This window comes from Bufo gargarizans, chromosome 3 (genome assembly GCF_014858855.1).
Source record: "Bufo gargarizans isolate SCDJY-AF-19 chromosome 3, ASM1485885v1, whole genome shotgun sequence".
Classification (NCBI taxonomy): Eukaryota; Metazoa; Chordata; class Amphibia; order Anura; family Bufonidae; genus Bufo; species Bufo gargarizans.
In genome coordinates, this window is record NC_058082.1 from 212,561,973 (window position 1) to 212,589,039 (window position 27,067).

At 42.6% G+C, this 27,067-nt stretch overlaps 1 protein-coding gene across 3 annotated transcripts in view; it reads left to right on the forward strand.

Annotated features, from left to right (window-relative positions):
* Positions 1-27,067, forward strand: part of UXS1 (UDP-glucuronate decarboxylase 1) — a 94,636-nt gene that overhangs the window by 58,979 nt on the left and 8,590 nt on the right. For all 3 annotated transcript variants that reach the window (XM_044284609.1, XM_044284611.1, XM_044284610.1), the window contains exons 10-13: positions 2,426-2,545; positions 5,349-5,392; positions 16,659-16,719; positions 19,484-19,541. In XM_044284609.1, coding sequence (XP_044140544.1) covers positions 2,426-2,545; positions 5,349-5,392; positions 16,659-16,719; positions 19,484-19,541 — 283 coding nt within the window. The remainder of the gene's footprint in view (positions 1-2,425; positions 2,546-5,348; positions 5,393-16,658; positions 16,720-19,483; positions 19,542-27,067) is intronic.

The window sequence follows — 27,067 nt, forward strand, 5'->3', positions numbered from 1 at the left end:
AAAACTGACCAGTTACTTTTATTCTACAGGTCAGTACGAATCCGGTGATACCTTTTTATATGTATAGTATTTCTTGCGATTTGACATATTTTGACCCCAAAAACTTTTTCTTGTAATTATGTGTATGGAGCTGTGTGGGGGCTCATTTTTTACAGGGCGATCTGAACTTTTCATTGATGCCATTCTGGGGTGTGTGTGACTTTTTTTGATCACTTTTTATTAAAATTTTTTGTAGAAAATGAAGCAACCAAAAACAGTCATTTTGACACTTTTTTCCGTTTTGCTGTTTGTCGTATAGGGAATATATTTTCATACTATGGGTGTTTTCGCACCTTGCGACACCCATGATGTGTATTTTATTTTTTTTTTTATTTTTTTGTTCTTTTATTTTGGGAAAAGGGGGGATGATTTGAATGTGTGTTTTTTTTTTTTTTTTTTTTTTATAATATAGATTCCATAGGAACTATAACAAGCAATCATTAGATTGCTATTCTCATAGACCCCAATGCACTAGCATTGGAGTCTATTAGAAAATTGCTTGTTTCCTGTGGAGCCCTATTACAGGCAAAGGCTCCATAGGCTGCTGTACCTTTGCAGCCCCCCGATGGAGAGGGAGAGAGCCCCATCCTTACCCTTCCGATGGAGAGGGAGACAGCCCCCCCAGAGCCCCATCCTTACCCTTCCCCGTCTGCGCCGGGGCTGCTGCACACAAGCTCCGGCGCCATCTTTAAAGACTTGGTCAGCGGCATACTATTGTGCCGCTGGTCGGGAAAGGGTTAAGGACCTGACAGTCTGATATCAATGAAAATTTTGTAATTCTTCATTTGTCCTGCGATGGTGCTGCAGATGAATTCAACGCTTGCTGCCATGTTCCCTGCTTACTGAGAGTCCCTGCAGAAGGGCAACCTATGATCAGCTTATTGTCTGGGAACCTTTAATAAAAGTGATCCTTCCAGTTTCTGTATACCATACTTCAGGAAATTCACTTTTTAGACTGGGTCTGAGTAAGGTACCTTTACTTAAAGGGGTTGTCCGACCATAGAAACGTATCCCCTGTCCACAGAATAGGAGATACGTATCTGGTTATAGAGGAGTGGAGAATCCCACCAATGACACAAATGAGGTGCCTGTGCGCTGTCACTCCATTGGACTCCGTAAGAATGCCGAAGAGAAGTACGCCACTCCTTTATCTTCAGCAGTCCCATAGAGTTGAATAAAGGAGTAGCACAAATGCATGGCCACCATTCACTTCGGGAGCTCTGGGACCTAGTTGTGATCAGTTGGACCCCCAATGATCAGATACTTATCCCCCTATCCTTCGGGATAGGTGATGCATTCTTATGGTGGGCTAAAGCCTTTAAATTTTTATGGTATTATTTCCTCTTGCATTTTTTGAACAATAGAATAAAGGACTCCAATTCAAACCAAGGGGGATTGAACTGAAGCTGAAGTATGGATTTTTCTCAGCAGTGATCATAGCCATTTCTATGGAGATTTAAAAGAAAAAGCATTATCCAATTATTATTATTTTTTTATTTTTTTTTAAGTATACCTTATTGTTTTGTAGAAGTTAAATCTTAGTCTTCACATATGAGAACAGAAAAGTTCCTTTGGGATTTGCTTTGAAAAATATATACTAGTTTCTCAAATCTGACCCGATCAACAATAAGGCGTTCTTTGAAGCGCTCACCCTGCAGTTACTTAGACTAGGGCTAAACAGATGAAAGGTCCTCTTTAACTCTCAACAGTCCATGACTGCAGGGACCAATATACTTTAAGTGCTGCTGTGACCTCTCAGTACTGCTCTTTTTACTGTTGGCTTATCTCCCAAGAGGCTGGGACTTCATAAAGACGCTTAATCTCTGTGTAGTCAGAAAAGCCTTCTAGGTAGTTGATGTTGAGTATCCTCCTCGCCTCATGCAGCTTCCTTCTTACAGCTGCCATTCAAGACCCTTGCTTTCTGAATTAAAATTAAATCTGCAAAAATATATTTTTCATGCTTCTTTGTAAAAACCTCAAGTTCAGAGAGGCTCTGCCTCGTATCATCCAAATAAGCTTGAGCGCTTTCATTGAAGATGAGCTCTGGGCTCGGGGGTGGTCCAGCCATTGTCCTAGTTCTTCACAGCAGTGTGCTGGAGGTTATTATATGATTTTGGAATTATTTGGTTCCCAATATGCAATACCAGGCATGGTCTCTATACAATGTATGGCACTTCGGTTTGTTTGCTGTGAGGAGACCATAGGGCTGCTTTCAAACGTCTGGTTTGTTGGGGTACAGGGTATCAGACTCCCATTGCCAAGATGGTGATCTATTCTGAGGATAGACCATCAATATCCAATTCCCAGAAAAATCCTTTAATGACCATTTTGACTGTGCATTAAATAAGCTAAAAGGTGTTCTCTAAACTCATGGTTTTGTTGGCAGGAAGGTGTGGAGGTCAGGGTGGCTCGGATATTTAATACCTTTGGGCCACGTATGCACATGAACGATGGAAGAGTCGTTAGTAACTTCGTACTGCAAGCACTTCAAGGAGAACCTTTAACTGTAAGTACCAAATGGCACTTCACTCACGCTTGGTCTGAATTAAGGTACATTTACACTGTGCCGATGAGAGGACGATTGTCAGGAAGGAAGCCTTCCCTCCTCATAGCTGCCTGCTCATTAGTGGTGGTGTAGCAATGCATTTACATTTAGCGATCACCTCCATGGTATGTGGATGAGTGATGGCTACCACCATGCTTCGTCCTCCTACAGCTGAATTGTTTCTGGGCAGCGGAGTACTGTCCATACAGCACAGTCTACTGCCCAGAAACAGTGACTGAGGCTGTCCGCATTTTACGTCGCTTCACCCGAAGAACAGGCAGATCATCGAGAACGAGCGTTCGTAGGAGCGTTCAGTTCCAAAAATCTTCCCGACAATTGGGCGGCTTAAATAAGACATTATCCTTGTAATTTCTGTTATAAGCATCCTGCCCTTCCCCCACACTTTACATTCTATGCACTGAACCTTTTAGTGGGAGTAAGCTGAAGATGTTTGTCTCTGTGGCATACATGGTGAGATGATGGAAAATTGAATCGTCAGTGAGATCAGCTCTATGAAAAAGCTTAATAAGCTAAGGCTACTTTCACACTTGCAGTTTGAGAATCCGGCAGGCAGTTCCGTCGCTGGAACTGCCTGCCGAATTCGGAAATCCGTATGCAAACGGATATCATTTGTAGACAGATACGGATTTGGATCCGTCTGACAAATGAAAATGGATCCCGTATTTATTTTTTGCCACTTTTAAAGGTCTGCGCATGCGCAGACCGGGAAACTGGATCCGGTTTTTTGGAACACTTGGTACCGAATCCGGCATTAATACATTTCATTGGGAATTAAGGCCGGATCTGGCCGTCTGGCAAGTATTCCAGAATTTGGGCCGGAGAAAATACTGCAGCATGCCGTAAAGGGACTGAACGGAAGACATCCTGATGCATACTGAACGGATTGCTTTCCATTCAGAATGCATTAAGATAAAACTGAAGCAATTATTTCCGTTATTGAGCCCCTGTGACAGAACTCAATACCGAAAAAGAATAACGCTAGTGTGAAAATACCCTTAGTAAAATAAGATTGTCCAAGGTTTTCCTTGCACATCTTAGTTAAAGGCATCTTTGCCTTTCGGTATTTCTTTTTCTCGTCTCATTTTTTTGGGACACATTGTTTCATCATGATATCTGCATTCTTGACTTTAGCTGAATTATTATTAAAGGGGTATCCGAGAATTGGGACCCTTTTTAATTAAGCGCTATGGCTTGAGGTGCCTAATAAAATCATACTCTCCTGTTCCCCAACACCCTGGCTCTGTTTGGCAAATATCCAGTCCCCAACTTGTTTGCTTCTGGACATGGTCATGTGCGCCACTGCAGCTAATGACTGGCCTCAGCTGTGACATATCCCCAAACGGCATGTAACCTAGCAGCGATGTGCCACTTGGCGATATGTCACCACTGAGGCACGTAATTGGCTGTGGTGCTGCACATGACCGTGACCGGAGCAGATGGGTATATTGTTTTAGATACCACACGCTAGGGGGCTTAATTAAAATTGGATCGCCTTTAATTTTTGTATCCTATATATACACATGGGCATGTCCTATTTGCCGCTCTTTAGTAAGTGAGAGAACCCGTAAAGATTTGGGTAGTGCCTATACAAGCACAGTAGGCTCTGGTCAGATCATGTTTGTGACCTCTGTCTCCCGCTATTGTGACAATAGAGGACCCGTTTATCATTTATGTGAACGTAGTCTTACCTTATATGACTCGCGGTTCATCTGGTATTAGGAACATAGCACTCTAGTGCAATTGGTTATGTTTTAGCACAATTCATTAATGATATTTTGATCTTTGTTGCAACAGAGCCAAACTTGTACCCAGATGTCCACTTTAGTCCCATAGAGCTGCATGGGGCGGCAGACACACCTGCGTATCTGCCACTCCATTCACACGGGAGGAAGTGCCCTGTTCTCCTCACCGACGGGCCCCAGCGGTCAAACCCTCCACAATCACTTTATCCACTATCCACATGTTAGGGGATAAGTTATTGTAATGGAAAGTGAGGAGGCGTGCAGGTCAGACACAGACCCTGTAAATGCGTAGGTCTGTGTATGAACAAAATGGAGGAGATGTATCGCCTATGGCAACCAATCAGATTCCACTTTTCATTTTTCGTCCCCTGGAAAATGAAAGGTGGATTATGGTTGGTTGCTATTGGCAATTAACGCAGTTTTCCTTTACACCAGTTTTGAGAAATCTCCCCCAACGTCTATTTGCAGAGTGGCTTCACTTCTCGTTTTAGATGAAGATGGCATTTCCTAATGTACTGCTCCTTATAGAACTGTTCTTGGGGTCCATTTACACGTCCGTAAGTGTTTTGCGGATCTGCAAAACATGGACACCTGCAATTTGCGGACAGCACATCGCAGACACTATAATAGAAAATGCCTTTTCTGGTCCAGAATTGTGGACAAGAATAGGACATGTTCTATTTTTTTTCAGGAACGGAATTGAGGATCCCGAAAATGCGGATTCGCATCCGTTCCAGCCCCATTGAAAGTGAATGGGTCCACAAATTGCGGACCCAAATTACGGACGTGTGAATGGACCTTTACAGAAGGAACTATGTGAAGATGACCCCACAAGGGTATATTCTGTCTATTCCGCCTTGTAGTGAAGTTCTCTGAAGGTGGATCTTTATTTTATACCTTTACTGTTTTTTACTTGTATGTATTCACTTGTGACTGACTAGTATAGGGTTATTTATGTGAACATCCACTTTCTGTGGTTTTTACTGGTTATTTATTTCTAGGTATATGGATCGGGGTCACAGACCAGAGCATTTCAATATGTCAGGTTGGTGTTTCCACTTTTTATTCTGCTCCTATTTCACCATACTTACTGTATATTGACCCATTTCTGACTAACGCCATAGTCTCCAGTACATGTCATAGGTCCGGATCTCTTCAGCTATTATTAAGTATTAAGCACTTCCATAAAAGATAAATGTTCTTACCAGGAAAAACCACAGTGAATTTGATTTGGTAGTGCTTAGAGTAGCACACTGTGGTACCAGATTTGATCAGATACGAAAGCTTATTACAAAAAAAAAATAGTAATCATGTGCCAAGTTATCCACGTATAAAACATAGTGTAGCTTGAAGCTGTTTCAAGTCGCACAGAATGCCTTGGAATTGCAGCTAAGCCTAATGCTGAATTACTGCCGTTTTCTGCAACCTCATAAATGATCCAACTCGTTTATGACGCTCAGTCATGAATATAAGTGGTATTGTCCTCTATTGGCTAATTTATGTAATAACACATTTGCATTCACATGTGTATTTATGTATGCGTCTGTCACGTGTGTATGTGTGTGTGTGTGTATATATATATATATATGTATGTATGCCTCTCTATATATACAGAGAGAGAGTATGTGTATATATGTGTGTGTGTGTGTGTGTGTGTATATATATATATATAATATATATATATAGACACACACACACACACACACACACACACAGTACAGACCAAAAGTTTGGACACACCAAACAAATTTATCAAAGTTGCAAAAAGGGATGATTACAGGCCAAGGCAGTATTTCTCAAACTACGCAGTTTGTAAAATGTGTGCTGTTGTGGTGAACTTGTAATGTGCCATTGATGTGAGAGATGCCAAATGCCATTGATGTGAGAGATGAATATTGACTGCAAAGGTGGACCAACACGCTACAGTGGAGAAGCTCACTGCCAAAATGAACCAGGAGGCTATCAGACATATGTCTAAAACAGCAGTTTAGTGAACCCTATGTATGGGGGCTCTGAAGCAGATGGTGACTGCACCTCTGCTAATAAAGTTGCATAGAAGGAAAAGCTTACATTTTTGCTGCAGTATTGGAATTGGACTTCCACTGATTAGCAAACAGTTGCCTTCTCAGATGAGTCACAATTTGGTTGACTCATATATGATCCAATTACTAAAGAGTTTTCTTTATTTTCATGACTATGAAAATTGTAGATTCACACTGAAGGCATCAAAACTATGAATTAACACATGTGGAATTATATACAAAACAAAAAAGTGTGAAACAACTGAAAATGTCATATTCTAGGTTCTTCAAAGTAGCCACCTTTTGCTTTGATTACTGCTTTCCACACTCTTGGCATTCTCTTGATGAGCTTCAAGAGGTAGTCACCTGAAATGGTCTTCCAACAGTCTTGAAGGAGTTTCCAGAGATGCTTAGCACTTGTCGGCCCTTTTGCCTTCACTTAGCGGTCCAGCTCACCCCAAACCATCTCGATTGGGCTCAGGTCCGGTGACTGTAGAGGCCAGGTCATCTGGTGCAGCACCCCAGCACTCTCCTTCATGGTCAAATAGCCCTTACTTTCAAAGTTTTCCCAATTTTTCGGCTGACTGACTGACCTTCATTTCTTAAAGTAATGATGGCCACTCGTTTTTCTTTACTTAGCTGCTTTGTTCTTGCCATAATACAAATTCTAACAGTCTATTCAGTAGGACTATCAGCTGTGTATCCACCTGACTTCTCCAAAACGCAACTGGTGGTCCCAACCCCATTTATAAGGCAAGAAATCCCACTTATTAAACCTGACAGGGCACACCTGTGAAGTGAAAACCATTTTAGATGACTACCTCTTGAAGCTCATCAAGAGAATGCCAAGAGTGTGCAAAGCAGTAATCAAAGCAAAAGGTGGCTACTTTGAAGAACCTAGAATATGACATATTTTCAGTTGTTTCACACTTTTTTGTTATGTATATAATTCCACATGTGTTAATTCATAGTTTTGATGCCTTCAGTGTGAATCTACAATTTTCATAGTCGTGAAAATAAAGAAAACTCTTTGAATGAGAAGGTGTGTCCAAACTTTTGGTCTGTACTGTATATGTGTGTGTGTGCGTGTGTGCGTGTGTGTGTATATATATATATATATATATATATATATATATATATATATATATATATATATATATATATATATATACACATATACAGTGGAGGAAATAATTATTTGACCCCTCACTGATTTTGTAAGTTTGTCCAATGACAAAGAAATGAAAAGTCTCAGAACAGTATCATTTCAATGGTAGGTTTATTGTAACAGTGGCAGATAGCACATCAAAAGGAAAATCGAAAAAATAACTTTTAAATAAAAGATAGCAACTGATTTGCATTTCATTGAGTGAAATAAGTATTTGAACCCTCTAACAAAAAAAGACTTAATACTTGGTGGAAAAACCCTTGTTTGCAAGCACAGAGGTCAAACGTTTCTTGTAATTGATGACCAAGTTTGCGCACATTTTAGGAGGAATGTTGGTCCACTCCTCTTTGCAGATCATCTCTAAATCCCTAAGGTTTCGAGGCTGTCTCTGTGCAACTCTGAGCTTGAGCTCCCTCCATAGGTTTTCGATTGGATTAAGGTCCGGAGACTGACTAGGCCACTCCATGACCTTAATGTGCTTCTTCTTGAGCCACTCCTTTGTTGCCTTTGCTGTATGTTTTGGGTCATTGTCGTGCTGGAACACCCATCCACGACCCATTTTCAGTTTCCTGGCAGAGGGAAGGAGGTTGTCGCTCAGGATTTCACGATACATGGCTCCGTCCATTTTCCCGTTTATGCGAATAAGTTGTCCTGTGCCCTTAGTAGAAGAACACCCCCAAAGCAAAATGTTTCCACCCCCATGCTTGACGGTGGGGACGGTGTTTTGGGGGTCATAGGCAGCATTTTTCTTCCTCCAAACACAGCGAGTTGAGTTAATGCCAAAGAGCTCTATTTTGGTCTCATCAGACCACAGCACCTTCTCCCAGTCACTCTCTGAATCATTCAGGTGTTCATTGGCAAACTTCAGACGGGCCTGCACATGTGCCTTCCTGAGCAGGGGGACCTTGCGAGCCCTGCAGGATTTTAATCCATTGCGGTGTAATGTGTTTCCAATGGTTTTCTTGGTGACTGTGGTCCCTGCTAATTTGAGGTCATTAACTAACTCCTCCCGTGTAGTTCTAGGATGCTTTTTCACCTTTCTCAGAACCATTGACACCCCACGAGGTGAGATCTTGCGTGGAGCCCCAGAGCGAGGTCGATTGATGGTCATTTTGTGCTCCTTCCATTTTCGAACAATCGCACCAACAGTTGTCACCTTCTCTCCCAGCTTCTTGCTAATGGTTTTGTAGCCCATTCCAGCCTTGTGCAGGTCTACAATTTTGTCTCTGACATCCTTGGACAGCTCTTTGGTCTTTCCCATGTTGGAGAGTTTGGAGTCTGCTTGATTGATTGATTCTGTGGACAGGTGTCTTTTATACAGGTGACTAGTTAAGACAGGTGTCCTTAATGAGGGTGACTAATTGAGTAGAAGTGTCTAACCACTCTGTGGGAGCCAGAACTCTTAATGGTTGGTAGGGGTTCAAATACTTATTTCACTCAATGAAATGCAAATCAGTTGCTATCTTTTATTTAAAGTTATTTTTTCGATTTTCCTTTTGATGTGCTATCTGCCACTGTTACAATAAACCTACCATTGAAATGATACTGTTCTGAGACTTTTCATTTCTTTGTCATTGGACAAACTTACAAAATCAGTGAGGGGTCAAATAATTATTTCCTCCACTGTATATATATGTGTGTGTATGTATATGTGTATATATATATATATATATATGTATATATTATCTATCTATCTATATCCATCTATCAATCTCTGTGTGTGGATGGATATCTATATACACACAATGAAAATTAAAGAATAATTTATGAACGCTTGATTTTTTTATTTTTTATTTTTTTTTAATAATGTAATCATCATTGCTCACCAGTTGAAGGAATTTTTGTTGTGGCTACAACAGTGTTTTTTGCAAAATAACCGAGGCACTTAATCAAAATACTTTATTTTGCAGAGAACACAATGATCAGAATTAGAGAACATCGATGACTAGCACAGAGAAAGATTACAGCTACATTTTTGAAGGTCTCTCAGCTGACCTTTTCATTATTTCTGTGTTTTCAGTTTCAAGGAACTGCTTTTACTTATTTTGCTGGGGGAGGGGGGGGGAGGCATTGTCCTGCATGAAAATTGCTGGCTGATTTAAGTGGTGAATGCAGAGAAGGAACCACATGTTGTGGAAGATGGTTCTGATGAACATTTGCATTCACTCTGCCATGTAGCTGTATAAGAGGCCTAACTCCTGCTGCCAAAAACGTTCTCCAAACCATAACACTACCCAGGGCTCCAGACAAAAAAAAAATATCAAGGAGCCATTGGCTCCTAACCTGAAAAATGTAGGGGCCAAATGAAATTTTTAGTCGCCAAATTTAAAATGCATATAATATAGCTGGGGTGCTTAGGACTAGGAGAATGGGGTTTTCTAAACTACAGCCCACGCAGTTAAGACTCCTTGAAAGCCTTTTTCTTTCTTAAAGAGACAGAGCAGCAGAGGGTTTAGGCGCAAATCGCGACAAGACTACAAAGTCTTGTTGCCATTTTATAATTCTAAATCGCATTGGCGACCATTTTGGTTGCCATCTGGAGCACTGCCACCACCTCCACCACGTTTTGATTTATATTTTTTTTTTTATATATATACACCCTTTGGGTTCAGTCTTTCCCCGGTTTGACTACAAACAGAATGTTTTCCATATGACCCAAATGAATTGCTTTCATCACTAAAGTGAACTTTGGACCACTTCTCCTCTGCCCACACAACTTGCTCCTCAGCCTTTTAGTCTAGGCTTTTGATTCTTTCTGCTCATGAGAGGTTTGGTCACTGCAGAGTGGGCTTTCAGTCCGAATGCTCTTAAATGTTTAGACTCTGTGTGAGACAGGTCCTTAACCTGTTCAGTGCTGATGGGTGAGCAATTCCAGCTGCAGTGCTGATTTGATAGGTCATTGAGATTCCCCACATTATCCTGTCCTCTCTTGCATTTGTCTTTAGTGGACGACCAGCCTTCTTGGGGGGGGGTTTGAATGAGTTTGTTGTTGTAAAGATGCAATATTCTAGAAATCACAGATTTGGAACGATCAACTTCTCTTGCTCTTCCTAATCGGGTCATCCTTTTGGCCTTCACCTGGACCACCTGCTGCTGGGGGCTTTCAGTCACTTTAGAACGGCTAACCATCTTGCAAAGCCAGTGAAAATTGTAAAGTTAGGCTTCCAGTTAAATAGGATTTGTCAGATAATTAAATGGGTTTTCTCTGCTTTTAATATTGATGACCTATCCTCAGGAGAGCTCATCAATATCAGAAAGGAGGGGTCTGACACCCGGCACCCCCACCGATCAGCTGTATGCAGTGCACGCGTGCCGGCTCCTGTCTCTCGTCGTGCTGCTGCTATGTTTATGGCAAGCAGGAAGAGAGACGGGAGATGGCACCTGCGCACCTTCTCTTCATACAGCTGATCGGCTGGGTGTCCGACCCCCGTCGATCTGATATTGATATCCTATCCTGAGGATGGGTCGTCAATATTAAAAGCCTGGAATACCCCCTTAAGGAAATTTGCACCAGGTGCCAGATTAATACCAATAACTCGAAGATATCTGAAAGTGTTCTCTAATTTTGAAGTTTTTTATACTGTGCTTCAGAATATATATGACTAATGAAATATGCGGAAAATACTGCTTTTACTCCTATTTGCATCCTTTGAAATAGGACTACACAGTGACCTTGACACTTCGGAAATTTGATGTTCTCTAATTGTGATCTCCAGTGTGTGTGTCTCTCTATCTAATATTTTAAGAAATATCCCTGTATAGGCTTTTTACACGTTTTCTACAGTTATGGTCTATCATTTATTCCTCAATTTTTGTAAAATTGCAGAAATGAAAATGAATAGCAGCCAAATCTGTCAATTACAAAAATGTTATCCCATCTGAGTACATCATTTACAGTATTGCAGTTGAGGTGGCTTTTTTACATTTTTGTGCCCCATTTTTCTTGTGCTTTCTTTGTTATAAAATGGAAAATAAATAACCGCTATATTCCTGGTCATGTGATGCGTGCGCACACAAGTGCACTGCTCGTAAATGTTATTGTAAGGAGCAATGGGATCTGCGATCGTCACATGACCAAGACCTGGAATAAATTGTGAAGATTTCCATTAAATGCCTGTAAGCAGAGAGCTTTAACCCTTAAGCCACAGTGCCATAATAGTATGTCGCTGTAAGTGGGTAACTAAAACTCCGCCTCATGCTTTTATGGTGCTTTGATGATGTGGGCTCGAGAAATGTGTCCGCACCATCCCTAGCGGGTACAAGCTGTATTATACAGGGTGGCCCATGAAAAAGTAGCCCGCAACCAATCGCAGTTCAGCTTTCATTTTTTTCACAGCCCTATAGGAACTGAAAGCTGAGCTCTGATTAGTTGCTATGGACAACTAAGACAGATCTAATATTAGGCAGTTTGATTTGGAGATATTGTTGATGGGCTACTTTTTTTGTTGACCACCCTTTCTATAGTACATTGGATCCAAATATGGTGCCATTAAAAAGTATATCTCGTCCTGCAAAAAAACAAGCCTTCATATCTTTGTCGATGGAGACATTAAAAAGAAAAAAGTGATGACTTTTGAACTGCAGAGATTAAAAAATTGGGGTGTCCTTAATTACCAAACCAGGCTGCGTCCTTAAAGGGTAAAACCATAAGGGATTACAGACTGAACTGAAGTGTTTTTTTTTGCCATTAAAGGCATATTTTTATTTATTTTTTTATTTATTTTGTATAATGGAATGTTTTTGAGAATTTCTAGTATACTTTCTGTATCAATTGTTTTTCAAGTATTACAGTGTGTTATGCCTGTTGGAGGAATGCGGACAGGCAGCCTATTAGGCCCTGGCAGGGCTGAATAGGATTAATAGGATGGAAGGCCTGGGGGCTTTCATTGGACAACTCCTCGGCAAACCACGTTGCCAAAGGAATGAAATGGGCTGATAGAGCGAGAGGTCCCCGGTCTAAATGTCCATGATCGGAGTTATCCTCCAGCCATTACAGCGGGATATGTGCATGCGATGGCTCAAGCAGTGCTTGTGTGCCCATGCCATCTCTGTGACTTTACGTCAGTTTGCAGGAACTACCTGCTTACCATAATGAAATGGTACATCATTGGGCAGAGATGGAATCGTAGAAACCATCAAGGGAGAGAAAAAAATCAGGCCTGGTCGTGTGATGATCACACGGGTGACAGGCATATTTGTTAGTATACAGTTATCAGAGCTGTGTTATCATCACGTGAACATGGACAGATTTGTGTCACCTGGCAATGAACACTGAGGTTCCCAAGGAATGACAACAAGCAGAGGTCTTGAAAACTGTGACATTGGCAGTGAAAGTATATTGGAATATTGTGTAACTTCTCAATGCAATAAATACACTTTCTCTGCTGAAATGTTTCATTTATATTTGGAATAAATAGCGATTACCATGAGTTGCTACTAGTATTACTGAGCAGTGCCTGCTGAGGAAGTGACGCTCAGGATGATTAATAGACACATTAGACCGGCTATGTTACCTCATCTGCGATCTCCCCGCCAAGGCTGCAGTACTGCCAGCAGTGATTTACATCTTCTGTATAGCAAGGGAATTTATAAGCATAATGGATTGTCCAGCTGTATAAACCATGCTATGTATCTTTATCGGTAATTGTGCAGGGTTTTTCTCTGTACGATATGCATGAAATAAATATAAAATGTTTATATTGCATTCCTACCCCAAATCACAAGGTAGAATATGGATGGGTAATTATACAGTATGTATTTCTATTGCTCATCTGTTGCAGTGGCATGAGAACCAGAGGTTCTATACTTAAAGGGAACCTGTCACCAGTTTTATGGTGTCCTAACTAAGGGCAACATAAATAAGTGACTGATTATCTTAGGCAAAATGCTGGGTCACTTTCTTTATTTGACCCAGTCAATCTGCCAACATCTTGTATTGAAAAGCTCCAGCTGATTATGATGAGTCATGAATATTTATGAGCTCCTGACTCTCCCCGCCTACCTGCTGCTGAATGACAGTTTGTTTCCATATGAATCAGCAGCGGGTGGGCAGGGGAGTGGCTATAGCTCTGAATTAAATATACGCTGGACTCAATGACATCACGCTGGACTCAAATCAGCTCATTATCATGCGGCATCTTTGTGTGTATATTATGAGGTAACCATCTGTCACACCAGTAAGTGAATACATCTAAGGCATTGTTCACACCTGAGCGTTTTACAGCGAGTTCCTACGCGCTGTAAAACGCTCAACAGGCAAGAACCAATGATTCCCTATGAGCATGGTTCTCACCTGAGCGTTTTACAGCGCAAACGAACGCGCTGTAAAATGCCCTACGCCCCAAGAAGTACAGGAGCTTCTTTGGGGCGTAATGTCGTGCGTTCCCGCACATAGACTTCCGGGAACGCTCGACAATGGGCGTTTGCTTGTTTCCGGAGCTGCGTATGTAAACGCCCGATAAAATCGCGCATACAGAGTACGCTCAGGTGTAAACCCAGCTTAAGGCTGGGTTCACACCTGAGCGTATTCGATAAGTGGTTTTTACAGGCGTTTTTATTGGGCGTTTTTGAGGCATATTTTGAGGCGTTTTAGTATTTTTGGAAACGCGCGTAGTACGCTCTGTAAAACGCTCAGGTGTGAACCTAGCCTAAGGTACTTTTTAGTAGTTAATGATTGTATATAATTAGTTAGATTATAATCAAATATCCACATGACAGGTTCCCTTTAAATGTATAGTGAAAAATCTGATTCCTACCATTATCTTAAAGGGAATGTCTGGGATTTTATATTGGTGACCTATAAGGCTACTTTCACATTAACATTTTCCGATATTGAGATCTGTAATAGGGTCTTAATACCGGGGGAAAAAACGCTACCGCTTTGTCCCCATTCATTGTCAATGGGAACAAAACGTAACTGAAAAGAACGGAATGCTCCAAAATGCATTCTGTACAGTTTTCATACCGGAGATGGGATGCGGCTCAAAACGGACTGATCCGTTTTCTAGGACACAGTTTGGCACAATAGAAAACTGACCTGTCCCCCATTGACTTTCAGTAGAGTTCATGACTGATCCGTCTTGGCTATGTTAAAGATAATAGAACCGGATCCGTTCATAACGGATGCAGATGGTTGTATTATCAGTAACTGAAGCGTTTTTGCTGGATCCGGCTAGTGTAAAAGTAACCTATACCGGGTTAGGTTATCAATAGCTAATCTTCAAGGGTCCGATACCTCGCACCCAAGGTGACCACCTGTTCAAAAGTGGCACCAGAGCTCTGCCCATTGTATAGTGGATGGAGCTGGCTACTGCAGCATTAAAGTGAATGAGAGCAGCACTACCCATCACATATTAATGGTCTACCCTAAGGATAGGCCATACATTTAAAAATCATGGACTTGCCTTTTTTAAGAATGTGTTTAGACAAATAATGCCCAGAATGTACGCTGCAAAAACCTGCGTGAGTCTTGATGTCCCCTTTGCTGCTGGAGAATGCGCCAGAGAACTGGCGTAAATGAAGATACATTTGTTGTGGCTGCTGGCCATGCCCCCTTCCTGACCATGTCACACCTCTTTTTGGAAAAAGACTTTTCTGGCACAAACAAAAAATGAAATGATCTCCCGCCATGTGCGTTCTATGTGGGATTTGCTGTGGGTTTTACGGTTTGCATACCAAGGAGAATCTGCAGCATAATAGCCATGCTGGAAATAGAAAAACTCCACAGTATGCGCTCTAAAAACAAAATCTGCTCTGTGTGTAAGACTCCGCTAAGGCTACTTTCACACTTGCGTTCAGAGCGGACCCGTCTGGGGTCTGCTCAGACGGATCCGCTCATATAATGCAGATGATGGGATCCGTTCAGAACGGATCCGTCTGCATTATATTGTAGAAAAAATTCTAAGTGTGAAAGTAGCTTCAGACGGATCCGTCCAGACTTTACATTGAAAGTCAATGGGGGACGGATCTGTTTGAAGATTGAGCCATATTGTGTCAAATTCAAACGGATCCGTCCCCATTGACTTACATTGTAAGTCTGGACGGATTCGTCTGCAAGCAGCGTTCAGGTGTCCGCCTGCTGAGCGGAGCGGAGGCCAAACGCTGCCAGACTGATGCATTCTCAGCGGATCCGCATCCACTCAGAATGCATTAGGGCAGTACGGATGCGTTCAGGGCCGCTTGTGAGAGCCTTCAAACGGAAGTCACAAGCGGAACCCCTAACGCAAGTGTGAAAGTAGTCTGACATGTGTTACGTCCTGAAAACTGCAATGAATCAGTCTGTAGATGGGTCTGTTCGGTAGCTTGTCCTGAAGTTTTAAAGGGAACCTGTCACCGGGATTTTGTGTATAGAGCTGAGGACATGGGTTGCTAGCACATCCGCAATACCCAGTCCCCATAGCTCTGTGTGCTTTTATTGTGTAACTTGCAACCCGAGTTGATACATATGCAAATTACCTGAGATGAGTCCTGTCCCTGACTCATCTCACCTACAGGACTCATCTCAGGGTAATTTGCATATGTATCAAATAGGTTTTTTTCCCACAATAAAAGCACACAGAGCTATGGGGACTGGGTATTGCAGATGTGCTAGCGGCCATCTAGCAACCCATGTCCTCAGCTCTATACACAAAATCCCGGTGACAGGTTCCCTTTAAAGCAGAATTTCAATCATTTTGAGGGCAGAGAAGAGGCAAGCTGGTTAAGGTGACTTTTTCAGCCATCTTTACCTTTATTTTTATTTCTATTTTTCCTAATCTATCATCGCCATACTCCTATTTCCAAGCAATTGGTGCCCTTAGTTTTGACTCCCCAATATTCTATTCAGACCATGCAATGTTGGGGGGTGCAAATAACCGGTGCTGATTCTCAATAGGGAGTGAACCAGAGAACTGTGTACGCTGAGTAGTCGCACCAGGCGCTCTGAACTAACTTACTCATGCCTTGTGTACAGGCTGCAGTACTTGGCCAATAGGTATATAGTGATGTGGCCTGGGTTGGTTGCATTAAGCAGATGTCCCCGGTCTGCTGAGGAAGTAGTATAGCAATGCTGGTGGTAGTAGTACCTAATCTCAGATATTCATAAACATGGGAACTAATAATGTACTGGTTCTTCTCTCTCGCAGTGACTTGGTCAATGGGCTTGTGGGTTTAATGAACAGCAATGTCAGCAGTCCTGTGAATCTGGTAAGTATCCCTTTCTGCTGTAATATTAATTTGAAACAAAGCAAATAAACGTAATATAAAGTACTTTAAGTTCAGTTCATTTTGAACTGAACTTTATTCAGTCGACCTATGGTAATGAATCATTAAGTGCCGGCTGGGCGTTCTCTTATCTCTAAAGTGTGGTGTTATCAGTGGCAATCCCTTCCTTCCTACTCCTGATTGGGGTCTCCTGGAAAGGACATCAACTAAAGCAGAAAACGTCAATCCATGGGACGGGTTTGGTTGTCAACAATAATGCAAGACATTTCAGAGATGAGAGAATGCTCAGCTGGATCAACCCTATACAAGCAGGCATATAGCCTGGTTGCTGCCACTGATTAAATCAATACCTATCTTTTATCTGTACGCGGTAGCATTGTGGAGAAATTTGAACTTTTATAAATATGCTAATTAGCTATTGGAGCACCAGGAGGCGGGCTTATTCAGTTTAAACAGTGCCCTTTGTGCTTCACTGCCTGCGCACTCGCTGTCTAGAACATCCCTATGAGCGAAGAAGCATACTGCACACGCATCATTCATGTCATTGAACCCGGAAGTGGCGGTACGGTCGTCTTCAAGCCGCGTGAGCAGGCGCAAGATCTCGGCGCTAGACCATAGGTGTCAATCTAAAGGGAGGGGGACGTGATTTTAAGAAGAGGGGCATCAGTATGGAGCACCATAGGCGTTGCTGGAGCGGTGCTCTAACTAAATAAGCCCGCCTCCTGGTGCTCCAGTGACTCATCAACATATTTATAACAATTCAAAATTCTCCACAACGCTACTACCTACAGATAAGATGGGTATCGTTTTAATCAGTGTCCACAACCCTACCAGGTTAATCCAGGTGACTGAGCCGTTTTAAAGGGAAATGCAGAAAATGACCTATCGTTTAAATCACTTTTTTATGTTAAACACATTTTTAAAGAATTTTTGGTGGTTTTTAATTTTCCATGTCAATATCTAAACAATAAGCATAAATTCCTGGAGTTTTTGCGTTGGCCACTCTAAGGCTACTTTCACACTTGCGGCAGTGTGATCCGGCGGGCAGTTCCATCGTCGGAACTGCCCGCCAGATCTGCCGATTTGGATGTGACTGTTAGCATTTGTGAGACGCATCCGGATGCGGATCCGTCTCACAAACGCATTGCAAGAACGGATCCGCGTCATGCGGACAGACGGATCCATCTTGTATTTTTTTTTTTCACATTTTTACCGGTCTGCGTATTCGCAGGCCGGAAGTACGGATCCGGCATTCCGGCATTAATACATTCCTATGGGGAAAAATGCCCGATCCTGCATTCAGGCAAGTCTTCAGTTTTTTTCGCCGGAGATAAAACCGTAGCATGCTACGGTTTTCTCTTTTGCCTGATCAGTCAAAACGACTGAACTGAAGACATCCTGATGCATCCTGAACGGATTACTCTCCATTCAGAATGCATGGGGATATACCTGATCAGTTCTTTTCCGGTATTGAGCTCCTAGGATAGAACTCTATGCCGGAAAAGAAAAACGCAAGTGTGAAAGTACCCTAAGCCTAATAATTGGCGCCACTTCTTGGTCTGTACAGATCCGCAATTATCTCTGTATCATTACAGCCTCATTATATCACCTCTGTGTGTACAGACAACACCTGAATCACCATTCACAGTAGGTGATATCGCAGCTTATCAGCTCTCTCCTAAACTCTGCACAGGTCACAGACCATGCCTAGAAAACTCTCCATTAGAAGTCAATAAGGTCCCTTCCTGAACATTGTGTCTATGGCCCAACTTTTTAAATGCTGTTAAGAAAAGCTCAGGCAAGATGGTCGCCCCCATAATCGTGTGCAGGAAACAGAATCAAAAAAGATAAAAGCAGATTAGAACAAAAGAATATGTGTTACTATCTGGTTTTAACTGGCAGATAACATGTTTGGTGACGCATTTCCTTTAAGGAGTTGTACCACTTTTAACAATTATCCCCTATACACAGGATAGGGATTACGTGTTTGGTCACTGGGGTCCAACCGCTGGCACTCCCATAAGTGCAATGCCAAGTACAGTGTTTGCAGCTATTCCATAGAAGTGACTGGTGCGGAGGACACGCATGTGCACCACTGCTCCATTCTCTTGCAGCACTTACAAACCCACGTTCTCATGACCGCTGGGGGACACTGTGCATAGCAGATGAGTTGTATTCGTGGCACAACCCCTTTAGAGATTCGTTAGCATATGAGTAAGTGAGAAAAAAAGATAATTTTCTCTCTTGTGCTTAGTTTCTGATCACATACATAAGGATATTTAGACTTCTTACCCGAGCACCTGTTCAGCAGTGGTAACGGGTAACCAGATGAGAGACTACCTTTAAAGTGGATCTGAAAGTGCTGCCCCATACACAGAGATACAGGCCCACTCTCCTATTAGGTAGACATTGTACCTCTGTAGCATCAGGCTTTTATTTCAAACACCTACGAGAGATAGAATGAGTGCTGGACCATTGTAGAGGGCAGCCTTCATGCAGATCTAGGACAGCATGGTCAACATCAGTAAGGTGGGCAGTACATTGAACTCAATGTTACGTGACTCATCATCTACAATCTCATTAGTTTGTGCATCATACGTCCATTTACTATTTTTATTTTTCTCAATAAAATGAAGACTGAATAACCGTAAGAAAAAAGTTTGAAGTTAATCATAAATTCACTTCAGCAGTGAAGTTAGTAATTATAAATTGCAATTACAGATGTAATCTATGTTCTCCTCCACAGGGAAACCCAGAAGAGCACACCATCCTGGAATTTGCCAGATTAATTAAACACCTTGTTGGTGAGTCCTGTCCCCCCTTGAGAAATCCTGCCAGTTGTTGATTAGATGAGTAATTTCCCACCGACCTCAGGGACGGCTGTTGGGGACTTGCTTGTCACCACTGTGCTCTTCTATGCATGCCATAAGACTGAATTTACTGTCTCTATATTAATTGTTGATAAATGTCTTTGATAGTATTGATACCACAATTATCGTCATTACGTTGATAATGTTGGAATTATTGCAGTTAAATATTCTGTTGAGCTGTTTGCTTGCATCAAAAAATCATTTGCAGATGTTCAAGATGTCCATTATTTGAGGTACTTGAGAGAAATTTCCCCCTGTAACGTCTGTAGATCTTAGAGAGGTGTGCTAAGTTGTAAGGCATATTCCCATGTCTTATGACTCAGCCCTCAGGCATGCGATAGAGTTGAGATATGACTCTTGTGCAGGCCACTCTATGGCCTCTTTCAGACGGGCATCCCGGATTTGCTCCAGATGCGTCAAGTGTGCATTACGGAAAACCGAGCAAGTAGGCACACAATTGCAGTCAGTTTTGACTGCGATTGCGTTCCGATGTTCAGTTTTTTCTGCGCAAGTGCAATTTGCACGCGCGTGAAAAAAAACTGAATGTGGTACCCAGACCCGAACCCAGACTTCTTCAGGTGTTCTATTCATTTTATTATTTTCCCTTATAACATGGTTATAAAGGAAAATAATAGCATTCTTAATACAAAATGCTTTGGTTAAAAAATAAAAATGAACTCTCCTCATCCACTTGTTCGCGCAGCCGGCATCGTCTTCTTTCAGGCCCTGCAAAAGGACCTTTGACGTAAGATCCTTCTATCTTCATTCAGCAGGACCTGCGCTGATGTCACCACGCTCACGTGGTGAGCGCGATTACGTCATCAAAGGTCCTTTTGTAGGTCCTGAAAGAAGAAGAAAGAAGACTATGCCGGCTGCGCGAACAACAGGATGAGGTGAGTTTAATAATTTTTTATTTTTATTTTTTAACCCCTCAAGCCAGATTTTAGTAAGCATTCTGTATTAAGAATGCTATTATTTTCCTTTATAACAATGTTATAAGTATAAGGGATAAAGACTTTGATGGGGTTGCTCATTACTATCATCTCCTAGCAACCATGTGTGAAAATCGCACCGCATCCGCACTTGCTTGCGGATGCTTGCGATTTCCATGCATCCCCATTCATTTCTTATGTGGCCTGTGTTGCGTGAAAAACACAGAATAGAGAACATGCTGCTACTTTTTTATGCAATGCACAAGTGATGCGTGAAAATCACTGCTCATCTGCACACCCCCATTGAAGTGAATGGGTCCGGATTCAGTGCGGGAGCAATGCGTTCACCTCACGCATTGCACCCGTGCGGAAAACTCGCCCGTGTGAAAGGGGCCTAATGAATGTCACCTCTGCCATCGTTGGGAAGGTGAAGACCAGTAATAAATGTTGGTTGAAAGGGCAAACGTACTTTATTACTACTGTAGTCACTACACCACTGTCCACAGGACATAATATTAGCTTGTCCTTTGTGTTTAACCCCTTCCCGACATATGACATAATAGTACGTCATGGCGGCAAGTGACTTGCAGCATTTTGATATACTACTGTCATGGTGATCGGGCGGGCACCAGAGCGGTGCATGCCCGATCACTGCAGGGGCCCAGCAGTCCCTGATAGCCGGGCCCCTGCTGTATCCACCGGCAACGCTGTAAAAGCCGATGCCGGTGGATTAACCACTTCTATGCCGCGGTCAGTGCTGACCGCGGCATAGAAGGTGCATGCGGCTGGTGAAGGAGCTCATCGGTTCCTGCGCTGCTGTGGCGGGGGACACGATGGGTGACAAGGCAGCCAGATGCCATGCACAGGCGGGCAGCCTGCACGGCATCGGGACCTGCCTTCTACAGCACAGAAATAAAGTTTAGAAAAAAAAAAAATAAAAAAAGTTAAGTTTTAAGTAAAGGGAAAAAAAAAAAGAAGTGTGCAATAAATATTGAGTTTTGTTTGGCTGTTAACCCTCGATGTGTTAAAGAAAAAAATTGAAATTTCTAAATTTTACTTTTTTGGCAGATTTTCCATTTTAATCATCTCCATTTTCCTTTTAATTCTTGTGGAACACCTAAAGGGTTAAAAAAAACTTTGTAAAATCAGTTTTGAGTAACTTGAGGGCTGTAGTTTTGCAATGGGGTCATTTATGGGTGGTTTCCACTATGTAAGCCCCACAAAGTGACTTCAGACCTGAACTGGTCCTTAACCACCTCCCGACCGCCGTACGCGTATATGCGTCCGGGAGGTGGTTGCTTTATTCCTCCTGGACGCATATACGCGTCTTCTCGCGAGACGCGAGATTTCCTGTGAACTGCGCGCGCGCTCACAGGAACAGAAGGTAAGCGAGTGGATCTCCAGCCTGCCAGCGGCGATCGTTCGCTGGCAGGCTGGAGATCCGAATTTTTTAACCCCTAACAGGTATATTAGACGCTGTTTTCATAACAGCGTCTAATATACCTCCTACCTGGTCCTCTGGTGGTCCCTTTTGTTAGGATCGACCACCAGAGGACTCAGGTAGGTCAGTACAGTCCCACCAAACACCACACTACACCCCCCCCCCCCCCCCCGTCACTTATTAACCCCTTATAAACCCCTGATCACCCCATATAAACTCCCTGATCACCTGATCACCCCCCTGTCATTGATCACCGCCCTGTCATTGATCACCGCCCTGTCAGGCTCCGTTCAGACGTCCGCATGATTTTTACGGATCCGATCCATGTATCCATGGATCCGTAAAAATCATGCGGACGTCTGAATGGAGCCTTACAGGGGGGTGATCAATGACAGGCGGGTGATCACCCATATACACTCCCTGATCACCCCCTGTCATTGATCACCGCCCTGTCAGGCTCCATTCAGACGTCCGCATGATTTTTACGGATCCGATCCATGTATCCATGGATCCGTAAAAATCATGCGGACGTCTGAATGGAGCCTTACAGGGGGGTGATCGATGACAGGCGGGTGATCACCCATATACACTCCCTGATCACCCCCTGTCATTGATCACCCCCCTGTCATTGATCACCCCCCTGTCAGGCTCCATTCAGACGTCCGCATGATTTTTACGGATCCGATCCATGTATCCGTAACCCAGACATGTATCCGTAAAAATCATGCGGACGTCTGAATGGAGCCTTACAGGGGGGGTGATCAGTGACAGGGGGGTGATCACCCTGATTACCCTGATCACCCTCTGTCATTGATAACCCCCCTGTAAGGCTCCATTCAGACGTCCGCATGCGTTCTGTGGATCCGATCCATGTATCCGTAAAAAATCATGCGGATGTCTGAATGGAGCCTTACAGGGGGGGTGATCAGTGACAGGGGGGTGATCACCCTGATTACCCTGATCACCCCCTGTCATTGATAACCCCCCTGTAAGGCTCCATTCAGACGTCCGCATGCGTTCTGTGGATCCGATCCATGTATCCATGGATCCGTAAAAAATCATGCGGATGTCTGAATGGAGCCTTACAGGGGGGGTGATCAGTGACAGGGGGGTGATCACCCTGATCACCCTCTGTCATTGATAACCCCCCTGTAAGGCTCCATTCAGACGTCCGCATGCGTTCTGTGGATCCGATCCATGTATCCATGGATCCGTAAAAAATCATGCGGATGTCTGAATGGAGCCTTACAGGGGGGGTGATCAGTGACAGGGGGGTGATCACCCTGATTACCCTGATCACCCCCTGTCATTGATAACCCCCCTGTAAGGCTCCATTCAGACGTCCGCATGCGTTCTGTGGATCCGATCCATGGATCCGTAAAAATCATGCGGACGTCTGAATGGAGCCTTACAGGGGGGGTGATCAATGACAGGGGGGTGATCAGGGAGTCTATATGGGTGATCACCCCCCTGTCATTGATCACCCCCCTGTCATTGATCACTCCCCCCCTGGTAAGGCTCCATTCAGCCATTTTTTTTTTTGGCACAAGTTAGCGGACATTTTTTGTTTGTTTTTGTTTTTTCTTACAAAGTCTCATATTCCACTAACTTGTGTCAAAAAATAAAATCTCACATGGACGCACCATACCCCTCACGGAATCCAAATGCGTAAACATTTTTAGACATTTATATTCCAGACTTCTCACGCTTTAGGGCCCCTAAAAAGCCAGGGCAGTATAAATACCCCACATGTGACCCCATTTCGGAAAGAAGACACCCCAAGGTATTCCGTGAGGGGCATATTGAGTCCATGAAAGATTGAAATTTTTGTCCTAAGTTAGCGGAAAGTGAGACTTTGTGAGAAAAAAAACAAAAAAAATCAATATCCGCTAACTTATGCAAAAAAAAAAAAATTCTAGGAACTCGCCATGCCCCTCATTGAATACCTCGGGGTGTCTTCTTTCCAAAGTGGGGTCACATGTGGGGTATTTATACTGCCCTGGCTTTTTAGGGGCCCGAAAGTGTGAGAAGAAGTCTGGGATCCAAATGTCTAAAAATGCCCTCCTAAAAGGAATTTGGGCCCCTTTGCGCATCTAGGCTGCAAAAAAGTGTCACACATGTGGTATCGCCGTACTCAGGAGAAGTTGGGGAATGTGTTTTGGGGTGTCATTTTACATATACCCATGCTGGGTGAGAAAAATATCTTGGTCAAATGCCAACTTTGTATAAAAAAAATGGGAAAAGTTGTCTTTTGCCAAGATATTTCTCTCACCCAGCATGGGTATATGTAAAATGACCCCCCAAAACACATTGCCCAACTTCTCCTGAGTACGGCGATACCACATGTGTGACACTTTTCTGCAGCCAAGGTGGGCAAAGGGGCACCTTTCGGATTTCGCAGGCCATTTTTTACACATTTTGATTTCAAGGTACTTCTTACACATTTGGGCCCCTAAATTGCCAGGGCAGTATAACTACGCCACAAGTGACCCCATTTTGGAAAGAAGACACCCCAAGGTATTCCGTGGGGGGCACGGCGAGTTCCTAGAATTTTTTATTTTTTGTCACAATTTAGCGGAAAATGATGATTTTTCTTTTTTTTTCTTTTTTCCTTACAAAGTCTCATATTCCACTAACTTGCGACAAAAAATAAAAAATTCTAGGAACTCGCCATGCCCCTCACGGAATACCTTGGGGTGTCTTCTTTCCAAAATGGGGTCACTTGTGGGGTAGTTATACTGCCCTGGCAATTTAGGGGCCCAAATGTGTGAGAAGAACTTTGCAATCAAAATGTGTAAAAAATGCCCTGCAAAATCCGAAAGGTGCACTTTGGAATATGTGCCCCTTTGCCCACCTTGGCAGCAAAAAAGTGTGACACATCTGGTATCGCCGTACTCAGGAGAAGTTGGGCAATGTGTTTTGGGGTGTCATTTTACATATACCCATGCTGGGTGAGAAAAATATCTTGGTCAAATGCCAACTTTGTATAAAAAAATTGGAAAAGTTGTCTTTTGCCAAGATATTTCTCTCACCCAGCATGGGTATATGTAAAATGACAGCCCAAAACACATTCCCCAACTTCTCCTGAGTACGGCGATACCAGATGTGTGACACTTTTTTGATGCCAAGGTGGGCAAAGGGGCACATATTCCAAAGTGCACCTTTCGGATTTCACCGGTCATTTTTTACAGATTTTGATTACAAAGTACTTCTCACACATTTGGGCCCCTAAATTGCCAGGGCAGTATAACTACGCCACAAGTGACCCCATTTTGGAAAGAAGACACCCCAAGGTATTCCGTGAGGGGCATGGCGAGTTCCTAGAATTATTTTTTTGTCGCAAGTTAGTGGACTATGAGACTTTGTAAGGAAAAAAGAGAAAAAAAAAAAAATCATCATTTTCCGCTAACTTGTGACAAAAAATAAAAAATTCTAGGAACTCGCAGTGCCCCTCACGGAATACCTTAGGGTGTCTTCTTTCCAAAATGGGGTCACTTGTGGCGTAGTTATACTGCCCTGGCAATTTAGGGGCCCAAATGTGTGAGAAGAACTTTGCAATCAAAATGTGTAAAAAATGCCCTGCAAAATCCGAAAGGTGCACTTTGGAATATGTGCCCCTTTGCCCACCTTGGCAGCAAAAAAGTGTGACACATCTGGTATCGCCGTACTCAGGAGAAGTTGGGCAATGTGTTTTGGGGTGTCATTTTACATATACCCATGCTGGGTGAGAAAAATATCTTGGTCAAATGCCAACTTTGTATAAAAAAATTGGAAAAGTTGTCTTTTGCCAAGATATTTCTCTCACCCAGCATGGGTATATGTAAAATGACAGCCCAAAACACATTCCCCAACTTCTCCTGAGTACGGCGATACCAGATGTGTGACACTTTTTTGATGCCAAGGTGGGCAAAGGGGCACATATTCCAAAGTGCACCTTTCGGATTTCACCGGTCATTTTTTACAGATTTTGATTACAAAGTACTTCTCACACATTTGGGCCCCTAAATTGCCAGGGCAGTATAACTACCCCACAAGTGACCCCATTTTGGAAAGAAGACACCCCAAGGTATTCTGTGAGGGGCATGGTGAGTTCCTAGAATTTTTTATTTTTTGTCGCAAGTTAGTGGAATATGAGACTTTGTAAGAAAAAAATAAAAATAAAAAAATCATCATCATTTTCCGCTAACTTGTGACAAAAAATAAAAAGTTCTATGAACTCACTATGCCCATCAGCGAATACCTTAGGGTGTCTACTTTCCGAAATGGGGTCATTTGTGGGGTTTTTCTACTGTTTGGGCATTGTAGAACCTCAGGAAACATGACAGGTGCTCAGAAAATCAGAGCCGTTTCAAAAAGCGGAAATTCACATTTTTGTACCATAGTTTGTAAATGCTATAACTTTTACCCAAACCATTTTTTTTTTGCCCAAACATTTTTTTTTATCAAAGACATGTAGAACTATAAATTTAGCGAAAAATTTATATATGGATGTCGTTTTTTTTGCAAAATTTCACAGCTAAAGGGGAAAAATGTCATTTTTTTTGCAAAAAAATCGTTACATTTTGATTAATAACAAAAAAAGTAAAAATGTCAGCAGCAATAAAATACCACCAAATGAAAGCTCCATTAGTGAGAAGAAAAGGAGGTAAAATTCATTTGGGTGGTAAGTTGCATGACCGAGCGATAAACTGTGAAAGTAGTGTAGTGCCGAAGTGTAAAAAGTGGCCTGGTCATGAAGGGGGTTTCACCTAGCGGGGCTGAAGTGGTTAAAAAGTGTTTTTTGGAAATTTTAAGAATTGCTTCTAAAATTTTAAGCCTTTTTAATTTCCTAAAAAAATAAAATGACATTTACAAAATGATGCCAACATAAAGTAGACATATGGGGAATGTTAAGTAATATTTTATGAGGTTTTACTTTGTTTTAAAAGCAGAGAAATTGAACTTTCTCGCCCATATTCATTGGGGGACACAGAAACCGTGGGTATAGCTATGTCCTCTAGGAGGCGTTGACACTAGGCAGAAGTTGTTTGCCCCTCCCACGGCAGCTATACCCCCTCCAGCCTGGAGAGAGAGCTTTAGTTTTAGCT